General features: G+C 40.0%; 1 protein-coding gene across 1 annotated transcript in view; it reads left to right on the forward strand.

The window, feature by feature from the left end:
- CD109 (CD109 molecule) overlaps positions 1-23,447 on the forward strand; it is a gene marked incomplete at its 3' end in the record, with an annotated part of 79,807 nt that overhangs the window by 19,001 nt on the left and 37,359 nt on the right. Inside the window, exons 4-14 of the mRNA XM_081997591.1 lie at positions 2,892-3,122; positions 3,268-3,393; positions 12,256-12,295; positions 12,921-13,005; positions 14,871-14,967; positions 15,277-15,412; positions 16,255-16,364; positions 19,481-19,720; positions 20,057-20,158; positions 20,252-20,314; positions 21,781-21,957. Of these exons, the coding sequence (XP_081853717.1) occupies positions 2,892-3,122; positions 3,268-3,393; positions 12,256-12,295; positions 12,921-13,005; positions 14,871-14,967; positions 15,277-15,412; positions 16,255-16,364; positions 19,481-19,720; positions 20,057-20,158; positions 20,252-20,314; positions 21,781-21,957 (1,407 nt within the window). The remainder of the gene's footprint in view (positions 1-2,891; positions 3,123-3,267; positions 3,394-12,255; positions 12,296-12,920; positions 13,006-14,870; positions 14,968-15,276; positions 15,413-16,254; positions 16,365-19,480; positions 19,721-20,056; positions 20,159-20,251; positions 20,315-21,780; positions 21,958-23,447) is intronic.

Below are 23,447 nucleotides of genomic sequence, written 5' to 3' on the forward strand. Positions count from 1 at the left end.
TAGGTTGAAATGCATCTGTACAAACTGTAAATTAGCAAACATAGAAAATTCAGTTAAAAAAAAAAAAAAAAATTAACAAATTCCTTAATATAATCTGGCCAGGTCTTAAAGAGTTCAAGCAGCTGAAACTAGGCGAGGTAAATTCCTCCCTCTCTCGCCACTATCTAAAGCAATGAAAACTGACTCATTCTTTAATAGTAAGATGTTTTTTTTCATTTGTGTAGCCACTTATGTTTTGCCCAAAGTGTAGTTGGCTGGTAGGAGAAGGTGGGTAATGAGTTTCTGGTTTCAGCCGTCATCTTTTCCAGAGGAAACAGTAGCTTCCTTGTCTGAGGTGCTCGTGACGGTGGCTGGTGTGGTCAGCAGAATATGTGAGATGGCCTTTTTCTCTCACATTAGGAGTGCCAAAATGGGGATAGTAATACCATTCACTTATGGGATGTATCAACTAAGATAAAATATTTTGACAGCAAGTTTCTAAAGCTCCCTTGCTCATATTTGGGTTGAGAAACAACCATTTAGAGAAGGAGTTGGTGGGGCTGAGGTAAGTAGTTACCATTATTGTAGCAGTGACCTTCTCTAAGTGTTGTATTAGTACCGTTTCTGTTAGCACGGATGTGTGAACCAGAAGATGGGTTACTTTGCACCTCAGCTGTCCTAATCCACTGCCGTGGCAATGCAGACTTCACTGCCTCTGACTTTTACATCAAGAAAGGTACCACAGGCAGTTTTGCCACCATGTTGCAGGAAGGAAAAATCTTTTGAAATATAAAAAGTATAAAGAACAAGGGAGCAACCCATGCTATCTATCACTATTTGTGACAGGAAGAAGATATAGAAAAATACATGAGGTCTCTAAATGGCATTTACAGACTTTTAAAGAAAAAATCAAAGACAGTCCTTGCAAGTGTGTTAAAATAATGCTGTAAAAACACAATTCACTGCTATAATGAGACAAAGAAGCTATTTCCCCCCCCATTTTGATTTTGAATGTTTATAATGTTTCCTGGACTTCTTGTAGGAATCCTGTCTGCTTTTTAGGGAATACACCTTCTTTAATAAATGGTAATATTTGTAAATTAATTAATTTTGAGGTAATATTCGACAGATGTAGTAACTAATGCTGTTCCTCCTATTTAATATATTCAAGAATGCTTGGCATGGAAGTTGGAGAGTGTTGAAATCTGTGAATCATATGTTCTTGGCAACGTGTATACAAAACCCGTCAGCTGAAGAAGATGCACAATCTATTTCAGTGTGGAGCTTTGCACCTAATATTTAGTTACATAAGTCCAGATTTTAAAGGGGGATTCTCTACTTCCTGTGTCATCATACGCGTGCTCATGGGTGAAAAAGAGAGCCTGTTTATTTTTCCCCTTCCTGATTCTGCCCCCCCAGCTTGTTTTTAAAAACGGAAAGTCAACAGAGAGGGATGAAATTGTAGCTGATTCCTCTTTATAGGTAATCACACAGAGAAGGAAGCGTATTCGATGCAGACATTTGCATCTGCTCATTTGTCACCCTGTGACATTTTTTCCCTGTTTGGGAATTTCCGTTACTTCACTGTGCGCTCTTAAAATGAGTTTTGACAGCACGACAGTCTTTCATTATAGAGCTTGGTAGGATACTTTTGAAGTGGTGTGCCTGGTGAGTTAACAGCTGTAATTTTCATTACCAGTGCAAGAGGAGTGCTTCATTTCCATATGTTATGCTGAAAAATGCAAGCCTGTCTGTTTTAGTTGTCTTGACTTCAGAGGTTTTTCTCCAGATTTACTGTTGTAACCGCAAAGAGAAGCATGTGACTCTTAAGCTTTTTAGCAGGTCTACTTGTTGGAGCCAGCTGTGCTTTGTGTTAAAACCCTTTTCCTTCTTCAAAGAGACACTCCTAAGTAGATGGTGGTACAGAAGGCGGCACCTGGGCTGGGATGTCCCTCGGGTCATTTGCTGTCTGGGTAGGCTCTGCTCGAGGTGAAATACCCGTGTGCCATAGCAGCTCTGCTTCAAGCCTTTAGAGCCCTGTGGCTGGGATTCCTCCTACCTAACTTGAGGGAATGGACTGATGCATCTGAATTATAAGCTCTAGATTTCCGCTGTCCACTGGAGAGACGGAGACCTGTGCATAGTTATTCTGATCTTACGTGGTCTAAATTTCCGTGCCAGTGATATCTGTCTGTGTTTACTGCCAGCACTGAATGTCTCTCCTAAATAAGTTAATCATATAAAATGTCTCTTCCTTTATTCCTCAATACTTTGCGAAGAATAATTATTTTACTTTCTAGATGAGTCGCAATATGCGCTGCAATTATGAAATGAGACAAAATCAGTGAGGTTTCTATTGAAAAACAGTACCTCACCTCATGAGATCTTCATTCTGAATTTGATTTTTCTTCCCCATGGGACGTGAAGCTAAAGCTTGTAAAAGGAAGTTCAAAGTTTTCTTAGTGTCCTGCTCATCTTGCCCACATATAGCTTCTTCAGCGCTTTTAACTTTGGAAAATTCATTACCAAAAAGTGACGAAGTCAGAAAAAAATTAGCCCCCAAAATCAAACGCAAGAGATCACTAAATAACTGTGAAAAGAAAAGAGAGAGCACAATGTGTGTGTATGTGAGTCTATGAATGGTATATGAATACATAGGTAACATTGTTGAAAACATGGTTATGACTGAAAATTAGATGCAAATATGTTGAAAAGATGCTTCTGCTAACGTATTTTCAGCTAATTGTTGAAATGACACTTTAAAACCCTGAAATCCTCTTTCTCTTTTTCAGAATTTACATAAGTTGACAAGTTCAAGAATATGTCAGATCTTTATGTCAAATGTTCTTGGAATAATAATGTCCTCAAGAATATTCTGGAGAGTTAATTGAGAGTTGCTATTTTCTTTTTAGCTGCCTTTGAACAGTGCTTCTGGGAATTATGAATTACTGGTGGAAGGCCATGCTGATGGCCAGCGCATCTTCTCTAACCGTACCAGCTTGATGTACATGTCAAAGAGCATCTCCGTATTCATCCAGACTGATAAATCTATGTATAAACCGGGACAAGATGTGATGTTTCGGATTGTCACTGTCTATCCTGACCTAAAACCTTACAAAGCGTCTCTGAATATATATATGCGAGTAAGTATCCCCAGGAACCTAGTTATACATTGGAATTTGTCATATGTTCCAACTTTATGTGACAAATAAAGATCATATGTATTGCTACCTAAATCTCGCTAGCAAGACCACTCGCCTTTAACATGCAGCCTGACTTTTCTCCTAGGACCCTCGGAAGAAATTGATTCAGCAGTGGTTGATGGAGGAGGGTGATTTGGGCGTAGTTTCCAAAAAATTTCAGTTATCAATGAACCCTCCCCTAGGAGACTGGTCCATAGAAGTGGAAGCGAACGTGAGTATTAACATTGCCAAATCACAGAGAGATTTCATTTCTCCTGGTAGATGTGAATAAAACTGTGTTTTCTTTGGTGAAGCAAAACAAGAGATAAGCATGGACCATGAGAGGAGGAAATCCTTCCCTCACAGCAAACCCAAGATACTCTGCAAACCTCACAAGATTTTCAATAATATATGGTTTTGTAAGGAGAGAGATAAAAAAACCCCAACATTTTATCCAAAGGTCTGTGTTTTAATTCTAAAATACAAATGTTATTTAAAAAATGAAGGTTTTAAATATTAATATAAAAGAAAGATCTTACGGAGTAGTAATTTTTTTAAAGTGAAACTCCCTGACATTTATTTTATAAGCGAATGTACAGAAATATGTTGTGCCCTGCTGTGCAGGCAGTCACTGTCTCAAGGGGTGTGGAATCAAAGACTATTTACAAATCTCTGCCTAGTTTTAGGGGTGTTTCAGCAATTCACAGTGAGTGAGGAAAAAATAACTATGCAAAATAGAAAGGGTGAATAGTAAAGCAGAACTATTGCATAACAAAACTGGTGTGATCTAGTTTGCGCATTTCTATTGATAATAGTTCTATCAGTCCAATCCTTTAAGCTGTACACTCCTCATACACTGTGGAATATGTTGCAAAAATAGCTGGAGGTTCAGCTGTTCAAAACTCTGTGTGTCAGGTTTATTCAGCTTGCTTTAAATACCTGTAATTTGGGAACTGCATTTCCGACTTGGCTTGCAGTGGCCGTTCAGAGACATTTAGCAAGTACAAACAGGACTGCTTAACATTCTGTAATGAGGGAGGTGATGGGGTAGAAGGCAGAAAACCTCATGTGATCATGTATTACTTGGGAGTGATATTTACCAGTACCGGTTATATGCTTGATAGATTTCTGTAGGCTGAGGTAGGTGAGGGTGGTGCTCAAGTGAGTGTCAGGACTGGATTTTTCGAACAGATTCTCATGTGGGTGTGGAGTCATTACTATTGTCTTTGATGGCAAAAATGTTTTAAGTTGTTCCTGCCCTTGTCCCTGTGCTTGGGCTGCTCCTTCCCATCCCTGCGCTGCTGGTCAATAGCTTCTCAGTCACGCCGAGGCAGCTGTAGTGAGGCTGAGATCTAATGCGCGCCAGGGAAGTGACCCAGATGGAACAGAATCTCTGTGTTTTTCTTTGCCTAACCCAGACCAGTTCACTGATCTGGTTGATGGCACAGCCTCACTCACAGCTGCATAGGTGCTTTTCAGGAGGTGGGGATGTGTGTCTCAGACGTGGGAACAAAGGCTGGTGACAGTGGTGGGCTCCTTCACCAGCTCACTTGCCAGGTGAAAAAGTGTTTGTGAAATTGTGCTTGGGCTTTTTGTGAAGGCTTGAGTAATCCTGAAGTCAGGAATACACTGCTGAAGGAACTGCAGCAGCTGTTTTCAGGATCTGAGTATGAGTGCCACTCCCTCCTGAAACAAAACCAAAAAGAAAAGAAAAAGGAAAAGTACAGTTGAAAGAAAAATGCCTTATAGCTTCATCTGGGCTAATGAAACAGCTGTGAGAAAACAGATGAGTGAAGTGAAATCTTAGTAGACTGTAGTTGATAGTATTCTAAATTTTAGCCGTTCAGTACTACTACAGAAGGTTAATGAGCCTGGAAAACATATGACAGGGTGGGAATGTCTCTCAAGTCATGAGTAACAAGGAGAAAGTAAATAAGGAATATCTTGTTCACTGTCTCTTCCAATACATAGCTAGAGGGCACCAGGTGAAGGAGGTAAAGAGCAATTTCAAAATAATTAGAATAATTAACTGTAGAGCACAGCACTGGCGGGTGTGGTGAATACTGAAAACTCAGGTGGGATCAAAAAAATGTCTGGACAAATTCACAGAAGTACCCTCCATTAAGAGCCATTCACTAGAAAGCTCCGAGGCTGGAGCTGACACGGTGTCACTGCTGGCTACCCTGGTTGATGCAGTTCTCTGGGTCTTGAACCTTGGCTCCTGCCAAAGACTGGGCATTGGCCTTCATGTTACATCTACCAGGGTACCATCTTTCCAAGGTTGTATTTATTGTATTTTCATCTAATTTTGCCTACTATTAAATTTTTAAAACTTAGGGTTTTAGCATAGAATGTTTGGAGCTCTTAATAGACCTCTTAAGTGCTTCAGCAGCATGAAGAATATCCAGGGGTAGGGGTAATGCTCATTATTCTGGGGTATCTTTCCCTGTTCCCATTGCTAGTGGAGACCGTTCAAGGTGGGAAGTACTGCAAAATGCTTTTGGTACATTTAACAAAGTGCTCTCTTGGAAAAAGATAAACTTGGGCAGAAGTGGGATTCTTTTTTTCATTCACAGAGGAAATGGTTAATACTTAAGAAACGCTGCATTTAGTAAGTGGGAAAAGGGGAACTAGGGGGATAGATAAAACGGAAGTCTGAACTCTTTCATATTTGTAGGAAATGTACAGATCCCAAGGAAAACTTGATGGTTAATAGAAGTATGAAAGTGTTTTTAAAGTTCGCTAGAAACAAAAGAAATTCCAGCAGTGGCAGAGCCCAGTTACATAAGGAAACAGTAATTATGTGGCAGAGATGGAAACATTTGATAGGGATGGTGGTTCTGAGCAGTTGAGTGAATGTCGGTGTGGGGAGATTTGAAAAGATCATTGGAAGATGCGTGTCCTTCACAGAAAAGTGTAAGTGAGAAACTATATGTCTGTCATCTGGCATGAGAAAAACAATGACAAAGGTGATTTGGGATTCCACTGATAAAGAATTGAATACTTCAAGGCTATTATGGATTTGGTTAATAAGGTGGATTTACTGATGTGACAGATTTTTGTAAAGGGTTTTCATTTTACAAATCCTAATGAAAAACAGCAATGTATGTAAAGTCTGTCAAAGAAGGGTCAATTGCTTTTTGGGCAATCGACACTCGCCCAGAATGTTTCTGATATAAACTAATGGCTGACTGTGTGGATGGAGCTGGGGAAGAAAGCTCCGTGGTGGGTGACTGCAGAAGTCCCATCTGTTGAGTGTATATCAAAGGATCAAATGATTCAATGGATTTATTGAATGGATTTATTGTGAGTGCTGTTACAGGTTTTAAAAGGCTTTTTGATCTAGTAGAGAAAATCATAGTATGAACCAACGAATAGAAATTAAACTCAGACAAATTCTCTTTGGCATATATATGTCTTTCATCAGTGAGGCTCTTAATCACTGGAAGAAACAAAAAAATGGGAGTGAGGGCTTCTCTATTACCTGATGATTTAGCATCAAGAATGGTTGCCTTTTTGGAAGATGCATCATAATAATGCAGATTGCTGGAGTAGCTGAAAGCTAGAGTAACCAAACCTGGGATAAAAGAGGGTCAGGCTAAATGTTTCCTTCTGACATTAAAGTCTTTGAATTGAAAAATAAAATACAGGAGAAAAAGAACACTATGTTATATATATATATAAAAAAAAAAAGTTGTAGGCTTTGGGGTCCAGAAAAACCTGGCTGTTACAGTGGTTATCGTGTGGGAATAAAAGAGCAACCCCAAGCCCCACATATAGAAACTTAGTTGTTTACTTTCAGACTTTTTCGTCCATGGTTCACACCTTCTCTGCTTTAATTTTCAAATTCTATGTTAAAAGAATATAATGACAAAGCAATATGCATTATTTCTGTAGCATGTGCCTACACAGCATCTTACATTAGATAAGGCTATCATATGCAGAGTATGTTAAAAATATTACAATAACATTGCAATAGTTGCTATTACACTAGGTCTGTCTAGTGGGTTGTCTCACAGGCTGTTATTTTTCCGATAGCACGTCATACCATTGGATTAATGAAACCCGCAAGAAACCTTACAGGATAAAGGAAAAGAACTTTTCTGATGGGAAATTCTTTCTGGTTCTGTTGGTTACAAGTGAGCTTATGTGCTGAAATACAAGTTCATATGGGATGAGATTCAGTTTGAGGTTTAAGATGTGTGGATGTCTCTATGTAGATGATGTGGTGGAGGTTTAGTTGGTGTTCAGTGAAAGCTAGTGACTGACCCGGATCGCTCCGAGTGGCTATTCCTAGCTATTGCCTGGATATTCTTCGCTATTCTGCAGCTGTTCCACTGTCCAAGGGAGGTTTTTTCTGTGTCATGTATAAAGTTACATAGATTCACCAATCCCTTCCTGATTACAGAGGTCATTGAAAACTTGAATTTGCTGCTAAGGAATCCTTAGTATATGTCTGGCATCTTTAATAGACATGCCCACCTATCCTTAACTCATGCTGCTAGCCCTGGGTCCACACGGCATCCAGCGCAGCTTATGGATCTGCTCAAGGGCTTTAGGAACATTTTCAGATGGCAAACCCAGGCTGATCTCTGCATGACATAGCTATCATGATGCCATGACCTGAGCTTTCTAGTTAAATAGTCAGCTGTCCAGCCTTTCTTTCTCAGGTTTCCCTCTTGCCTTCAAAGGGTGTTGTTAAGTCAGTAAATAACATTTGCCTTCTGGTGGTTACAGATGAGTTCCCAAGTGTATGGAGTTCGGATTCCTGGAAGTGCTGCCTCTGAATCCTGTTTTAAATTGGGTTCTGGCTGCTTGCTGCTGTTAAACATCCTGTAGTACTTTTTAATAAGAGTTCAGGTGTTAGTACAGCTGTTCCAGGAAAACTCAAGACAGAGTAATTACAGTCTGGTTCTCAAGTCTCCACCTTTTATTTTAGTTGGATATCTTATATTTCCTGTTGTGGAGCCTGTTGCTGAAAGGCTTTTAGTTGCTGAGTTTTGTAGGCATCTCTGACCAGAAGTTGTTCCTAGTTATAAGGCATTTTGTAATCTATTTTATGGAAGTCTTTATTTGGAAATTTATGATCAAATATTGAAAAGTAGTAATATTTCAGGCACAATGAAGGCTTTCTAAAATATTTTTGAACAGTATTATATTTTTTAAAAGCTTCAGCTATCAAGTAACTTTCAAAATCAACTGGGGTTGATTATATACATTTACACTTTGAATTTTTTAACTTTTGCGGTTTTATGTATATTACAGGGTATACACAGTGAATTCTGTGATGTTTTACTGCTAGGTCAGCTACAGATTCCACATTTGATCCATTTGAGTTTGAGGTTACATATATCATTGCTTAAAAAAAAGTGTCACTTTCGTTCACAATCAGGCTGTTAAAACCTTTGGAATTGGCTGTATATTCAGTAGTTTGGAAATGCGCACTGATATTTAATCAGGATGTGAGAGTGTGAATGCTGGTGAGATTGGTGGGACTCTGCTTAGTTTCCGGAGACTGTGCTGGTGGATTTGAACAGAAGTTTGGGAGTTTATACTGAATTTTGTTTCGGGGTTTTTTTTTCTGGCATGTGAAAATAAAGCACGAAAGTGATCGTGAAAGGCTTCTCTTAATCCTGTCCAGATAAAAATTTATTTTATTTAGCTGCAAAGCAGAAGCGGGGTAGTGTTTCTGACACGGGCCGTGAGAGGGCGGTGTAGCCCCGGGAATACATTAATCTGTAAATGATGATGAATGTCTGAAGATGAATGTCTGTACACTGTGCTTTTTCAGGGCGAAGCCCTGCAGCCACACCCAGAGTCTTTCCTGATGCTCTAACTTGTGACGCACGTAAATGTAAGAAACAAATAAGACAATGGACCTAGACCAGATCGTCTCAGGGACTTTCGATTGCCGAAGAAGAAGAAAAAAATTTGGGGGAACAATTCCTGTGATCTCACTTGTTGGGTTAGACCCAAATGACTTCAAACAGGACTGGTTCATCACAGCAGAGCAAAATCTGGACTGTCATTGTTAGTAATTCTTAGGTGTCAGGATCCACATCATTGAGCATCTAAGACTCAACTGCAGAAAGGATCCATCATCCTCATGATCTCAGAATACTTATATGGACCTCTTTTTGGCACTGTTTTCTTAATACTCTGGGCAATGTGCACAGAATGGAATAGATGTTTTGCAGTTTAAGAAATGCTGATTTAGAGCAAAATGCTAATAGTCTTTAAGGATGTGTGTTTAAGAAGTAGGAGAAGGCATGGAAGACAAAAACTGCGCTAGAATAAAGCAGCGCTGGAAACAAGTGGGATAGGCATGGTGGTGTTTTTCTATCTTAAAAAAAAAAAAATAATCTCTCTTGGGTTGTGTATATAACTAAGTGCTTGTCTCAAAAGCCACCACTCCTGGAAACAGGTTTAACAACTTCCACACCAAAATATTTGCAGCGAGACAGCCCTGCCCTGAGGAACTAAAATGGTATGGAGTGGTTGAAGTGCTGTTAATTCAAACGAGTTTGGCTGCAAAGTGTGTGCTAGTGGGAAATCTGGCTTCGTGTTCAAATCATCAAGATGACCTAGTAGGGTGTTTTCCTTTCCTTGCACTGTGAAGCATGGCTTGATTTCTGTCATAAAGATTGTCATTTTAGAGAAGGTGCAGCCAAGAGCGCTAGTCCCACTTTAATCTCTGTTTTCTACTGCTTAGAATTCTCTTAGCTTTTAATTTTTTTTTTTTTTTTTACTTCTAAGGTAATGTGAATCAAAATGTCATTTTCAAGGGAGATGCTTTTTCATCCTGCCAGCTGGGATAACGTTCCATTCATGGTTTGCTTAATGGCAATGGTGACATATATGTGTTTATCATTGGAAATAAACGATGTACAGAGAACCAGAAAAGAGAAAAATTCACTACAGGTCATTTTCCTAGGATACCTGTTCCTAAGATTACCCAGTAGTAATCTGATTGTGGACTGCATGTCAGTGCTGTAGCATTTTGTGTTGTAAGGATTATGATGTGCACAAATGTTGTGAAAATAACAGATTCTGCATATATCTTTTCAAACCTAGGAATATAAACACAGCGATTATTTTGGTGATCAGTGACTTAATAATGAAACCGGTAGCAATCTGATTTTTACTTTGATAGAAGCCTTTTGCTAGGAAAAGTGTAAATACAGAGGTATAAGGGGCTTGGTCTGAGGTGCCTAATTTGCAAAGTAATTCATGGGGTAAGAGAGATCGGCTATAATGGTTTCCAGCTGGGATCCTGGTCCTCGGGGTTTTTCCCACAGGACTTCTCAGTTTATCCTCTCTTGCCACAGACACTCATTCCCATCTGACATATCTTGATGCTGCCTGACAATTGATTATCCATATTTAGTCTCCTTTGCCCCACATTTCAGCCATGTTCGCTGAGATACTCCAGCACATATGATAACTTGTAGTGGTGTCACTGTTCTCAGGAATAATCAAAATAATCAGACTTCTGAGCTCCACATCAACAAAACTTCATCATGCAATTGAGCAGCAGCTGGCAATATTAACCTTTCAAAATAGCCACCTCCAAGTGACAGACTGTTGTCTGTCTTGATCTTTCCCCTATTTCCCAGAAGAGTCTTAAGTGAAGAGGCAAAATAGGCTTTCAAAAGGATCCTCTCCCTTCATGTCCTTTGGGAAGAGGAGACTCCTTTGGTTTCTCAGCCTATTCTTCCAGCCCAGCTGAGCTCAGATTTTCCTCCTGGAAAATCCTTGCACCAGTGTAGTCCCTGTGTCAAGGAGATCAGCTGAGCTCCAGAGCTCCAGTTCTAGGTGCTGCTGGTAAATCACCTCATGCCATTTCCCTGGTGATGGCAGCTTTTGGTATGATGGTGTAAAAAAATCATTGAATGAGAGTTGTATGTCTGCAGACAAATGACCTACATGCTTGGTCAGAATTGTAGAATCATAGAACCATTTAGGTTTGGAGAAGACATTTAAGATCATCGAGTGCAACCGTAAACCTAACACTGCCAAGTCCAACATTAACCATGTCCCTAAGCACCATGTGTACTTTTAAGTACCTCCATGGATGGTGACTCAGCCACTTCCCTGGGCAGCCTGTTCCAATGCTTGACAACCCTTTTGGTGAAGAAATTTTTCCTAATATCCAGTCTAAACCTCCCCTGGCACAACTTGAATTACTTGCACTTTAGCAAGGAAGAACGAGTAAGGCAATAAAAAGCAAAATTTATGTGGCTGACTACCATGACTTTTTGGTCAACTGTCATTGTACTGAAGAACAAAAATAGCTGCTGAGTTTTTAATGTTCAGAGAGTAAAAAAAAAAAACCTTTAGAATTAATTTTCCAATGTTGTGCCATATACGTCTCAAAAAATATGTCAGAATATGCTTTCAGATACCTTCCTGAGGAAAGGTAAAAGAAAAAATTAGGAAAATAAAAGAGAACACAAGTAACAATATATTGTATAGTTGTTTGATTCTCCCATTGATTTTTAACTAACAAATAAACAAGATGGAAAGATATAACCCAAGAACATCTCTGCTGAAGTGAGTATGCACTGTAGACTGTTACAAACTTTTATCTGCCCTTTGAGTAAATGAAGAACCTTAAGATTATACACGCTTTTGAAATGGTCTTGTCCTGTAGATAGGCACTGTAGGAGCTTCCCTTTTGTATAGAGATACTTGAGTTAATTTAAAATGAGCTAGTAAAGATACTGCTGGTAGGTCAGTCCTGGTTCATTATGATGACTGTGAGTACTTATGCTAGGTAGTTTTATGCTAGCTGGCTTGGATATTTGTTTTTTCATACAGAAACCAGCCAGATTGGATGCTTCACAAGCTCTTCATTATACATACTTAAAATCTGCTGCATGTGAGCTTCTGTGTCTTTCTGTGGTGCATACATACTCCTGGTTCCTACAGGAGCCCATAACAGGAGCTGATAATGGTTGAGCCATGATTTAAAATCACATCATGTCAGAAATTGTAATTTAACTTGAATATGCGTGGGATTTGTCCTAGAGGTATGTTAACTTGCTAATCTAACTGCAATTGTATGTATTTTCTCATGATTTTTTTTCAATAGGGTCAAGTTCATTATCAAAGATTTAAAGTGATGGAATATGGTAAGTGTTACTTATGGGCATTTAGTAGTGACCAAAACTGGTAGTTGATTCTCCATTAATTTAGACTAGCTTCCCTTACCTAGCATGAACTTTTTGAATACTCCCAGAAAGTCTAATTTCCAAATCTCTTGCTTCTCTGAGACCGACTCTGTGTCCTGGGAAAAAAACATCATCTTATCCACTGTCCTGTTTATCTTTGGTAGTTTTAATGACCTACTACTGTAGTGTCTGGATGTCATGCAATCTTTAAAATACTTATCTTAAGCCTATGAGATGCAGTTATTGTCCCTGTTTTTCCACAATCATGCAGGCAATGTATTCATCCCAAAATATCTGTATAATGTCTGATCATGAAGCTTGCTGATGATTCTGTAAAGACTGAATAAGCTAAATGTTTTATATTTCAGTCTTACAAGCTTGTGTACAGGCTGCTCTTATGATGCTTGTTGGTCTCCTTTCAACAAAAAGTCTTAGCCTGAGGCATGCATAGGGTTGGGTTAAAAGTCTATCTTACCTTATAGTCCTTGGGAAACTGTAGTAGTCTTTATCATATTACATGATTATTTAAAAGAAAAAGATACTATTTCTTGTGTGAATTTAATGCTTTCTATAATTTTTTTTTTAGTTTTACCAAAATTTGATGTTATGATAACAACACCATTATACTACTCTTTGAGAGAGGCAGACGTAACTGGTGTTGTCACTGCAAAGTAAGTAAATTATTGATACTGCTGTCATCCTCACTCTTAAGAAAATTATTGTGGGTCTCTAAGTGTCAAAGTGAAAACTTATCTTTAGAATGCTAAAAAAGTGTCTTCTAGCCAAAATTAGTTGGCTGTCATCCATTTCTAGTTACTGGATTTTGTGGTAACAATGTTAGATACTTCTATTGTATTAGACTGTTGTATAAAAAATATTTTATTTTTCAGCTGAATAAATATCTAAACAAAAAATTTAGTACGCATTAATCTCAAATAGAAATTAATTTATTTTGTGAAGGCTGAGAGCCAGGTAGAGCTACCTGATCTATCCATTCAAGAAGACCTGAAATAAAAGGTCTTTCATGGGTTATTTAATTCCATAAAAATACACACCTTCTAAACAAGCACTGCATTTATAAGTGAAATGCAGAATGATTGATTAACCAGCTATTTAAATTAAATGTTTGGACTTTTGAGAAAAAGCTTACTTTCCTAGAGGCAATGCAACTTGATATTATAAACCGTCTAGGTTTCTTGTAAGGGGCAATTTTTAAAAATAATTTTCCTCAATTTTTTCCCCCATTCTGCTTTGCTTTTGGAATCCATTATATGCCAATGTGAATTTGGTTTCTGAAGTTCTAAGTACTTGGCTTTGTCATTAGGTATACTCATACGGAATTTGAATGTGTACCTGTCTGCTGCAATAAATCCAGACTTGGATGCCAGGGAATTGTCTGAGATTGAATCCCACCAGTACCAAAGTTTTACAGATACATCATAATTATTTATAGGGAATGACTTCATTCCTAGTGACTGTTTTTATAGGCATAATGCCTCTGTCTACAAAGAGTTTACACGTCCCTTACACTTGTAGATGTCATAAAACCTTTTTTCATTTCTTATCTCTGGAGTATTATTAGATTAAATTAAGTACAGGGATGCTACCCAATGGCAGTATCATTTCAAGGTTAATGGCAGCTTATTGCTGTAATTAAGTCTGCTCAGAAAGACTGAGTTCAGGTGCAAGACAGTGTTGTCAGAGTTCTTCCTGTAACTATGCTGTTTGATTATTATTTCCTTCTGCTTTTCAGCTTTGATATTTTTTAAGTGGCTGCAACCAGTTCCATAATGATTTAAAAGTATTTAGATTTATCACATCTGAGTATATTAGTAACGATAGACTAGAATGATTTTGGGTTCCTCACCCCTGCCACCTTTCTCTGTGATTCTTTAAGGCTTGAAGATGATAATGTAATGGTTTCTCTTATGTATAACTGGGAAACATTTGTACAAAATTTTTGTTTTATTGCTGCTCACTAACTGCAGATTGCTAATAGCATTTTAAGAAATTAATATGTTGCAGTTTTCAGGTTTGCCACAGCTGCAAATTATGTTTGCCATGTAATAATGCCATGATTTCTGTGGACTGTGATTACTAAATAGTTTGAATACAAATATCTTGAGATCTCTCATTTTGTATTTGCAGCATTTGGGAAGCATAACACTTGCACTTCCCTTGTCTCATTTTAGTTAATTATGATGCTATGTTGGTGTTCAATAACTTGCTTCCAGCTTAGCTTAATATAGTTAATTTTCCTACATTGTATAATAATAATAGTAATAGGTTTATAGAGCTCGTGTGCAGGAAAGAGCAGCACTTCCCACTGCTGTATATCTTCCCCAGGTTTTGGGCTCCTCATTTTAGTGTCAGTAAACTGGTCTTAGTATTGCAATCTCCATGTTTCAAAGTACAAATGCATTCTAGCCTTATTTGAGACCAGGTGAAAGTATTTTAGTGGAGTCTTTTGCCTTCAGAGCTCTTCAGGAGCCCAAGTCCTGGAGGAGGTGCATTGTTTGACTTTGACGTGTTTCAGGTACATGTATGGAAAGCCAGTGAAGGGAACTGTAACAGTCACTTGCCTTTCTGTCTCTTACTGGACAAACAAGAGAAACATAACAACAACAATGGAGGTGAGTCTTCTGTTAGCTTGTAGTGTTGTAGACTCTAAGGCTGTGTCTGCTTTTGTAGGTTAAATATGCCTGGGACTGTTCTTGAGGGCCGAGTTCAGCTGGCATGGTCTATGCAGTGACTTTCATGGATGGCTTTAAACTCTCTTTAATTTCTGGAACAAAATGGCTACATTCAGACTGCTTTTTGGGAATGGTACTTGACCACTGTGGTCCCTTGAACTCTGCCTTGAAGTTTTTTTGGAGAGTGCTAGTTGGCCCAGGTAGAAAAACTTTCCAACAATTCAACAATTTTTTTTTTCTATATTGCAGATAAATGGATCTGTGAATGTAACCTGTAACAAGCTTATGTTGCAAAACTTGAATGCTGATCAGTCATGGCACCAAGGTGCCGGTGATTACACCGAGCCAATAGAAATTATCGCGGTGGTCACAGAGTCGCTCACAGGTATGTGTCTGTGTGATGTCTTCCGAGAGAAATCCAAAGAGTAGGTAGTACTAGAAGAGCTTAAGTGGAAGGGCTTGGAGTGCTAGAAAAGCATCATATGCTGATGGCAGTATGAACCATCTGCATGCATCTGAAAAAATATATTTCCTGAACTGTTGCTTGCTGAGATAATAGTTTAACTAGCTGTTAACTCAGTTGAATACAGTTCTCCACTAAATGACTTAAGTGACCAAGAGATTTGTTCAGATGAGGAGCTTAAAGTCAATGACTGATTACTTTTGATGAGAAGAGCAGGCGTAAAGGATTGCTAGCATTAACCTGAGCCTTACAAACTTAAGTGTAATCATAAACTTATGTTACTTGCTTGTTTGTGAACCACACCAGTAGAAAGAGTTCTCTGGCCTCATGTTGTCCACTGTCTTTACCCTGTTCTAGACCAGCTGATTTGCAAACTGACCCTTCTTATGAGTTCATGTTCCACTGCACCTTGCATATTAGAAAAAAATAATTTGTACAAAGTTTTGGTCTGTCCCAGAAACTAGGTTTCATTACAGACTTTTTGTAGAAAGTCTGGCAAGGTGAAGTTGGCTGATTTGGGATTCTTAAGTTCCTTCCTTGTGTCATTCTGACATAGTCTGCATGGAGTAGAGCGCTATGTGGTATGGCTTATTTAGTGTTATAGAAGACAGTACCAGTATATATACCACCTTTGTACTGATCATTAGCTGGAAGGATGAAGAGCGATAGGAGTGGAAATGGGGAAAAATATGATAGAATTATTGCTGATAAAGGAATATGTATGTTAAAAGCACGTTGTCTAAACACATACAATTATTCCACAGGAATCTCCCAAAATTCAAGTACCATCATATTTCCAAAGCAAAGTGACTATTTTATTGAATTTATGGACTACTCCAGAGTTATAAAACCTTCTCTGAACTTCATAGCTACTGTAAGTTCTTTTGTTTCATTATGATTTGTGCATAAACAAATGTGACTTCTTCTCCTGTATTTGCTTAGATACCAAAGTTTGTCTCAGATTTTTAAGTACAATTTACAGATTTGTTTTCAAATTACCTCTTTTTCATGATATGTATCGGCAAATACTAAACTTAGAGGTGTTTGCTGTAGAAAAGGATAAAGTGGTAGGGAATGCTGTAGTGTTGGCAGTATATCACAGAATCACTAAGGCTGGAAAAGACTTTTAATATCATCAAGTCCAACCATCAACCCAACACCACCATGCCCACTAAACCATGTCCCCAACTGCCACATCCACAAGTTTTTTGAACGCCTCCAGTGATGGTGACTCCACTGCCTCCCTGGGCAGCCTGTTCCAATGCCTGACCACCCTTTCGGTGAAGAAATTTTTCCTAATATCCAATCTAAACCTCCCCTGGTGCAACTTGAGGCCATCTCCTCTCGTCCTATCACTAGTTAGTTGGGAGAAGAGACCAACACCCTCGTCGCCACAACCCCCTGTTCAGGTAGTTGTAGAGAGCGATGAGGTCTCCCATCAGCCTTCTCTTCTCCAGACTGAACAACCCCAGTTCCCTCAGCCGCTCCTCATAAGACTTGTGCTCCAGCCCCCCCACCAGCTTTGTTGCCCTTCTCTGGACACACTCCAGCACCTCAGCATCCTTCTTGTAGTGAGGGGCCCAAAACTGAACACAGGATTCAAGCTGCGGCCTCACCAGTGCCGAGTCCAGGGGCACAATCACTTCCCTGCTCCTGCTGGCCACACTATTTCTGATACAGGCCAGGACGCTGTTGGCCTTCTTGGCCACCTGGGCACACTGCCGGCTCATGTTCAGCCAGCTGTCAACCAGCACCCCCAGGTCTCTTTCCGCCGGGCAGTTCTCCAGCCACTCCTCCCCAAGCCTATAGCGTTGCATGGGGTTGTTGTGGCCCAAGTGCAGGACCCGGCACTTGGCCTTATTAAACCTCATACAGTTGACCTCTGCCCATCGATCCAGCTTGTCCAGATCCCTCTGCAGAGCCCTCCTACCCTCCAGCAGATCAACACTCCCACCCAGCGTGGTGTCATCTGCAAACTTACTGAGGGAGCACTCGATCCCCTCATCCAGATCATCAATAAAGATATTGAATAAGACCGGCCCCAGAACCGAGCCCTGGGGAACACCGCTTGTGACCGGCCGCCAGCCGGATTTAACATCGTTCACCACAACTCTCTGGGCTCGGCCATCCAGCCAGTTCTTTACCCAACGAAGAGTAAACCTGTCTAAGCCACGAGCCGCCAGTTTCTCCAGGAGAATGCTGTGGGAGACGCTGTCACAGGCTTTACTAAAGTCCAGGTAGACAACATCCACAGCCTTTCCCTCATCCACTAGGTGGGTCACCTGGTCATGGAAGGAGATCAGGCTGGTCAAGCAGGAGCTGCCTTTCATGAACCCATGCTGGCTGGGCCTGATGCCTTGGTTGTGCTGCACATGCCCTGTGAGCGCCCTCAAGATGTGCCACTCCATAATCTTCCCCGGTACAGAGGTCAGGCTGACAGGCCTGTAGTTCCCAGGATCCTCCTTCTTGCCCTTCTTGTAGATGGGAGTATATATTTGAGTATAATTTGTCAGCATTCTTAAGGAAGAGAAATCATTTCAGTTTCTAGCTGATTTTTTTCCATTAGGTGTTTTAAAACAAGTTATTGAGTCAGACCCTCCTAATAATATTTGTATATAGAATTGTGTGTGTGTATACATATATACTTATGTTTCTCTATACAAAACCACAAATATATGCTTTATATGGGGTTGTTACAAAATTCAGCAAAACTCATCAAGACACATTACTCTCAAGTCAAAGTGTCTTTTCTGCCTTCTGTCCTGTCTTTCTTATACCAGCTGCAGTCCTCAGAAGTGTTTCATGTTCCTCACTCTGTCCTGGCCTGCGTTCGGTATTTCTACATTTAATAGAGGTTGCATTTTGTGTCAGTGCATTTTACCTGAAGAGGGGAATAGACTTTACAATTCTTGAGTCTTTGCTGTGTGGAAATCAGACCTAAATACCAATAAAATAGGCTGAACATACACTTTCAGAGTAGATTGGCTCAAGTCGTACCTTTTTGCTAGCTTTATCATTTGGGTCTTTGGTTTGGGTCCTTTTCATTTTCCCTGCCAGCATCTCAGTTTAACTTCAGCTCTGACCTGCTTCCGCCTACTCTTCCTCTTCCAAAGATGAGCTGAGGCATTTAGCAATGTTGCAGCTGACAGAGGAGGAAGAGGTATCAGTTATGCTCCCAGAGGAGTGTGAAGGAACAGCTGCTGCTATTACTATTAAGTGGAGGTCTGCATATGCTGTACAGAGAGAGGACAGGAAAATAATAGCAGAGGAGGAAAGGTAATGGAGTGACAGACTTCTGGAATGAAAAAGAAAAGGGAAACATTCGTTCGGTGCTTTAAATGGAGAGGTTGAATTTTTGGAGTGTGCAATGCAGAATGAGAATGGTTTACTATGGGTGAGAATCTGCTTGAATGTGGGAATAAAGTTTGATGTAAGTTGTAGTGCTGATTGATGGATGTTGGAGTGAAGGAGTTACAGACTGTGTCAGTTTTGGGCCTGTTTTCAGTGTTTTCTTCAGTTCATTTGATGATTCCGTAAAGACATCCAACTCGGTATCATCTCTGCTCATCTGACACATTTTCTTTCACATGATGTAATGTTAGGTTGTCCTTTGTTGTGGTGGTGAGATACAAGTGATAAAATTAAATACTCAGGCTCTAGGTAGGATATGCATATTTTGCTTCTGAGAGACAACTGTTTTTACAAGAAGAGTCATTGGGATGGCTGAAAGGCAGGTCACCTTTTTGGTTCCATCTGCTTTACTTTTGCTTTTTTTATTCCCTGTAGTTATGAGTAATTTTGTTCTTGGCTGATGTGCCTACCTGCAGTGCTCACAAGGGATTAAAAATAAAGTTACTGATGTGTGAGAAATCTCAGGATGCCCTTGTTTTTATGATATGATGTGAGTGCAAGTATATTGTTACATGTTATGCATTGTGCATTTTTAGCTTTACTCTGTTTGATGGATGTTTTCTTTCTTTTTGTTTTTAGCTGAAGGTGACACGTTCTGATAGCAACCAGCTGACAGCTGAAGAGAGGCAGAACCTTGTCACAATCACTGCACAACAGTCAGATCTGCTTTTTCACCACTCTTCCCTTTCTCACCTTGAGAATGAGGCAACAGAGGAGAGAAATCTGACAGTCCACATCCTGAATTACACAGTCCCAGAAAATGGAATAATTGATATTGAGTTTCCAATCCTGTCTGATACAAAAACTCTAAGAGTGCAGGTATTGCTTTGGAGCAGCAGCACACCAAATTGAGTGGGCTGTGATCAACTGGCAAAATCAATGCCATCTACAACAGCTGATACATCACCTACTCTTATTTTCCTTCTTTCATATTCACATCAGAGCTGGAAAGAAAGTGACGGATCCTGTCTAAATGTGATCTAATAATTGCAGCAAGATAGCAAGGGAAAAAACAAAATAGATACCCAAAGCAAGCAGCAAAGTGACCCTATACTGCCATTAAGGCTCCCATGGTCTCGTAAACAGTAACATATATGTGAGCATCACACAGATTTTTCTGTTTTGTTACGAGCTTTGCTTTACATTGTCTTGCAGGCAGAGTTTCTCAGCAGTAGGACCGACATAGGTGTTTATGATGTGTTCAGTTCCCCCAGCCAGACTTACCTCCAGGTGAAAACAAAGAGCCAGGATATAAAGGTACAGTCTGAGACAAAACTTGCTGATAAGAACCATTCAGGTTACTCGTCATGTTTCCATATTCATCCATATGAATCGTATGCTTTTTCCTAGGCCGGGAAGCCTTTCGAGCTGAGCATTGCGAGCAACAAACCAGTGAAAAAGTTCCACTATATGGTAAGTTACTGGTTTTACGTATGGGGATGATCCAAGATGACTTTCACCAACGTGATAAATACTCCAGTGAGTGGAATGTGATTGAACGTTAGAGAGGTTCAGCATTTTTTTATTGTGCTTTGTGAAAGAGGTGGCCCAAAAACTTCCTTTCCATGAGAATGGTCCTTTTTGAAAGAGCGCTCCAATTTGCCACCTAGCGGGAATGCCTCTGGCACTGTTAAGAAGGCGCTCTCTGGGAGAAGCACGTCTCTGATTTGGGTGTTGGGTTATCTCTGCTTGCAGGTGTGTGAGATGAGGTGCAACTGTGAGAGTGATTCTGTCTCTGACTCTGCGAAGCATCTGCAATGGGGAGAAGGGGCAGGGATGTCCTGGGAGCTGCCCAAGCTGAGGCTTGTCAGCAGGTCCTGCAGACGCAGGTGGAAGCAGGGCTGGCGGAGCCTGTACGCAGGTTCTGTCAGGGCTGAGCCCGCAGGCACAGAGCGAGGAGAAGACCTGCCTGCTGAGAAAACAGGTTGTCCAGTGGGCAGGGTAGCATTGTTAACAAGAGAACTTCGTAGGAAGCATTGTAAAATACATGGCTTGGCTAATGGCTTGTTTAAGGTCTCAGCTGCTGTACTGTATCTTACAGCATCTGGGTTGAAGGGTATGTTACACATCCTATCATCGATCTCCCATCCTGTCCATAACACATGCAGTCTACACCATAATGATGATAACTGCCATTTTTTCTTTCATGGACTTTAATAGTAAACTGACTAAAGAAAACCTTAGGACAATATAAAACATGGGCATTCATGTGTATTTTCCAAAATAGAAGCACCTTCTAGAAGATTTAAAAAAATACCAGGTCTATGCAGTCAAAAGCAGGAAACTGCCCTTCATGGCAGTAAGTGGTATGGTCTAATAGGAACATATTTAGAGTGAAAAAGTTGATGCTGTGGGCCTGAACTCCAGGTATTTCGAGGTACCTTCAGACTCGCTCTAATCTGATCTGGTAAAATGAGTGCCTATTTTTAACTGGAACATGTTAGTGGGCCCCAGTTCACAGTCTCCATGGTGCAAACCAAAGTGTGGTAAGTAGGACCGTTTGGGAGATTTGCTTTTAAAATTGTATTTGTGAACAAAACTCAAATGCTATTGTAGGTAACCCACATGACCCAGCTGCATTACTGTTGCATTTCTATGTTCTCATAGCATATGTTGTGCTGTGCACGTGTCGTTATAGTTCTTTACTTGGTCATAGTAATACAGGAATTAAAGCATGGAAAAAAATCTATTTCTAGTGTTTAAATATTACATTTTCTGCCTATTCCATACCCAGTCTCATAGCATGGTTAACACTTGGTTAAAAAAAAAAAAATCACAGCTATATGTCTCTCGTTTTAACAGCTATTTGTAGAAGAAATTGCAGAGCTTATGACACATTGAGATACCAACAGACTGAGTGTTTAATTTTTCCCTTTCAGGTGTTATCTAAGGAACAGATTATGGCTTTTGGCACAAAGGCTGCAAAAACATTCACTCTGACAGCAGAAAATTCCTGGGCTCCTTTGGCCTGTATACTTGTATTCTATGTTGATGACCTTGGAGTGGTTGTAAATGATGCTCTCACTGTCCCCATTCAGCCTGTTTTGGATGACAAGGTAACTATACTTAAGTCTGAGGCCGTGTTTTTGTCTGTTTGTTGTGTGGTAAACAGTATTTTAGATCATAGAACTATAAATGTAAAAACTTCCTCACTGAGTATCTAATCTGAGGTGTGTGTAAGTCATAGAATCATAGAATAGTCTGGGTTGGAAGGATCTTTAAAGGTCATCTAGTCCAACCCCCCTGCAGTGAGCAGGGCCATCTTCAACTAGATCAGGTTGCTCAGAGCCTCATCCAGCCTGACCTTGAATGTTTCCAGCGATGGGGCATCTACCACCTCTCTGGGCAACCTGTGCAATTTTCACCACTCCTGTTGTGAAAAATTTCTTCCTTATATCTAGCCTAAATCTGCCCGCTTTTAGTTTAAAGCCATTACCCCTTGTCCTATTGCAACAGGCCCTGCTAAAAAGTCTGTCCCCATCTTTCTTATAGGCCCCCTTTAAGTACTGGAAGGCTGCGATTAGGTCTTGGAAAGATAGTACCAGTGCAGTTAGGGTCCAGCTATAAACGTAGAGCTATTGCATACCTGAAAAAAATTTCTACTAGGCCTGTGTTTTTCACATAAACAGACGCACAGCATCTCCTTGGGTTTTTAATAGTTTGGTCAATCACTAAGCCAAAGATTGCACTGGCCAGTGTAATGGGAAGGTACTCATAAGTCCTCTAAGCGTGGAACTGTAAACATTTAGAAAGACCTTGTTCTAGGCAGGCAGTGGTCACATTGTATGTGGTGTGACCGCAGGGAGCCCAGCACACAGCAGTGTTCCTGAGGAGACTGTGCAGAAAGACCTTCCTTCCGTAAGCACTCCTAGCTCTCCTGTGGAAGCACAGAGGAAGCTATTTTGGCTGTGTCATCAGTGAACATGACCAGTGTTTGTGTTTCGTGTGACCATACATACTTTAACACAAAAAAGCTTGAAGAGGAGTAGGAAAACTACTATTGCAGCAATGAATGGATTTTTCCAGCTTACTTACAGGTTGAGAATTGGTCCTTTGTGCAAATAAAAGCCTCACTGACTTTTTACAGGTGAGACCGCCCAAAGGCTCTCGAGGAGTTCAAATTCTTCCTCTCCGATGGGAACTTTAACCCTTATAAGAAGACATCAGTAGGGAGGCTTTGTCTTACTCTTGCATGCAAAATTTCTCCATTCACTTCATGATTTATCCAAACTCAGGATATGAGCACTATTATCGTAGGATAAGGAGGTGGAGAGGCAGGATGGTGAGATAGCTGGAGGTGTACGTATGTTGATTATGGTTATTATGTACCAGTGTCTGAAGAATGTAAATAAATAGAAAACAAGTGAAACTATTTAGTTGAAACCTGGGAGTTTTAGAGTAGAGTTAGGAAGATATTTCTAATTAGGAAGGCAGTAACAGTTTGGTTCAGCTTGCTGGAAACAAATGGAAATCTTTCCACTGATTGCACAATATAAGATGTGCAAATATATATTGTGCAAATAATCCACAATTAAGGTTGCATTAT

This window comes from Phaethon aethereus (assembly GCF_964289735.1).
Source record: "Phaethon aethereus genome assembly, chromosome: 3".
Lineage (NCBI taxonomy): Eukaryota > Metazoa > Chordata > Aves > Phaethontiformes > Phaethontidae > Phaethon > Phaethon aethereus.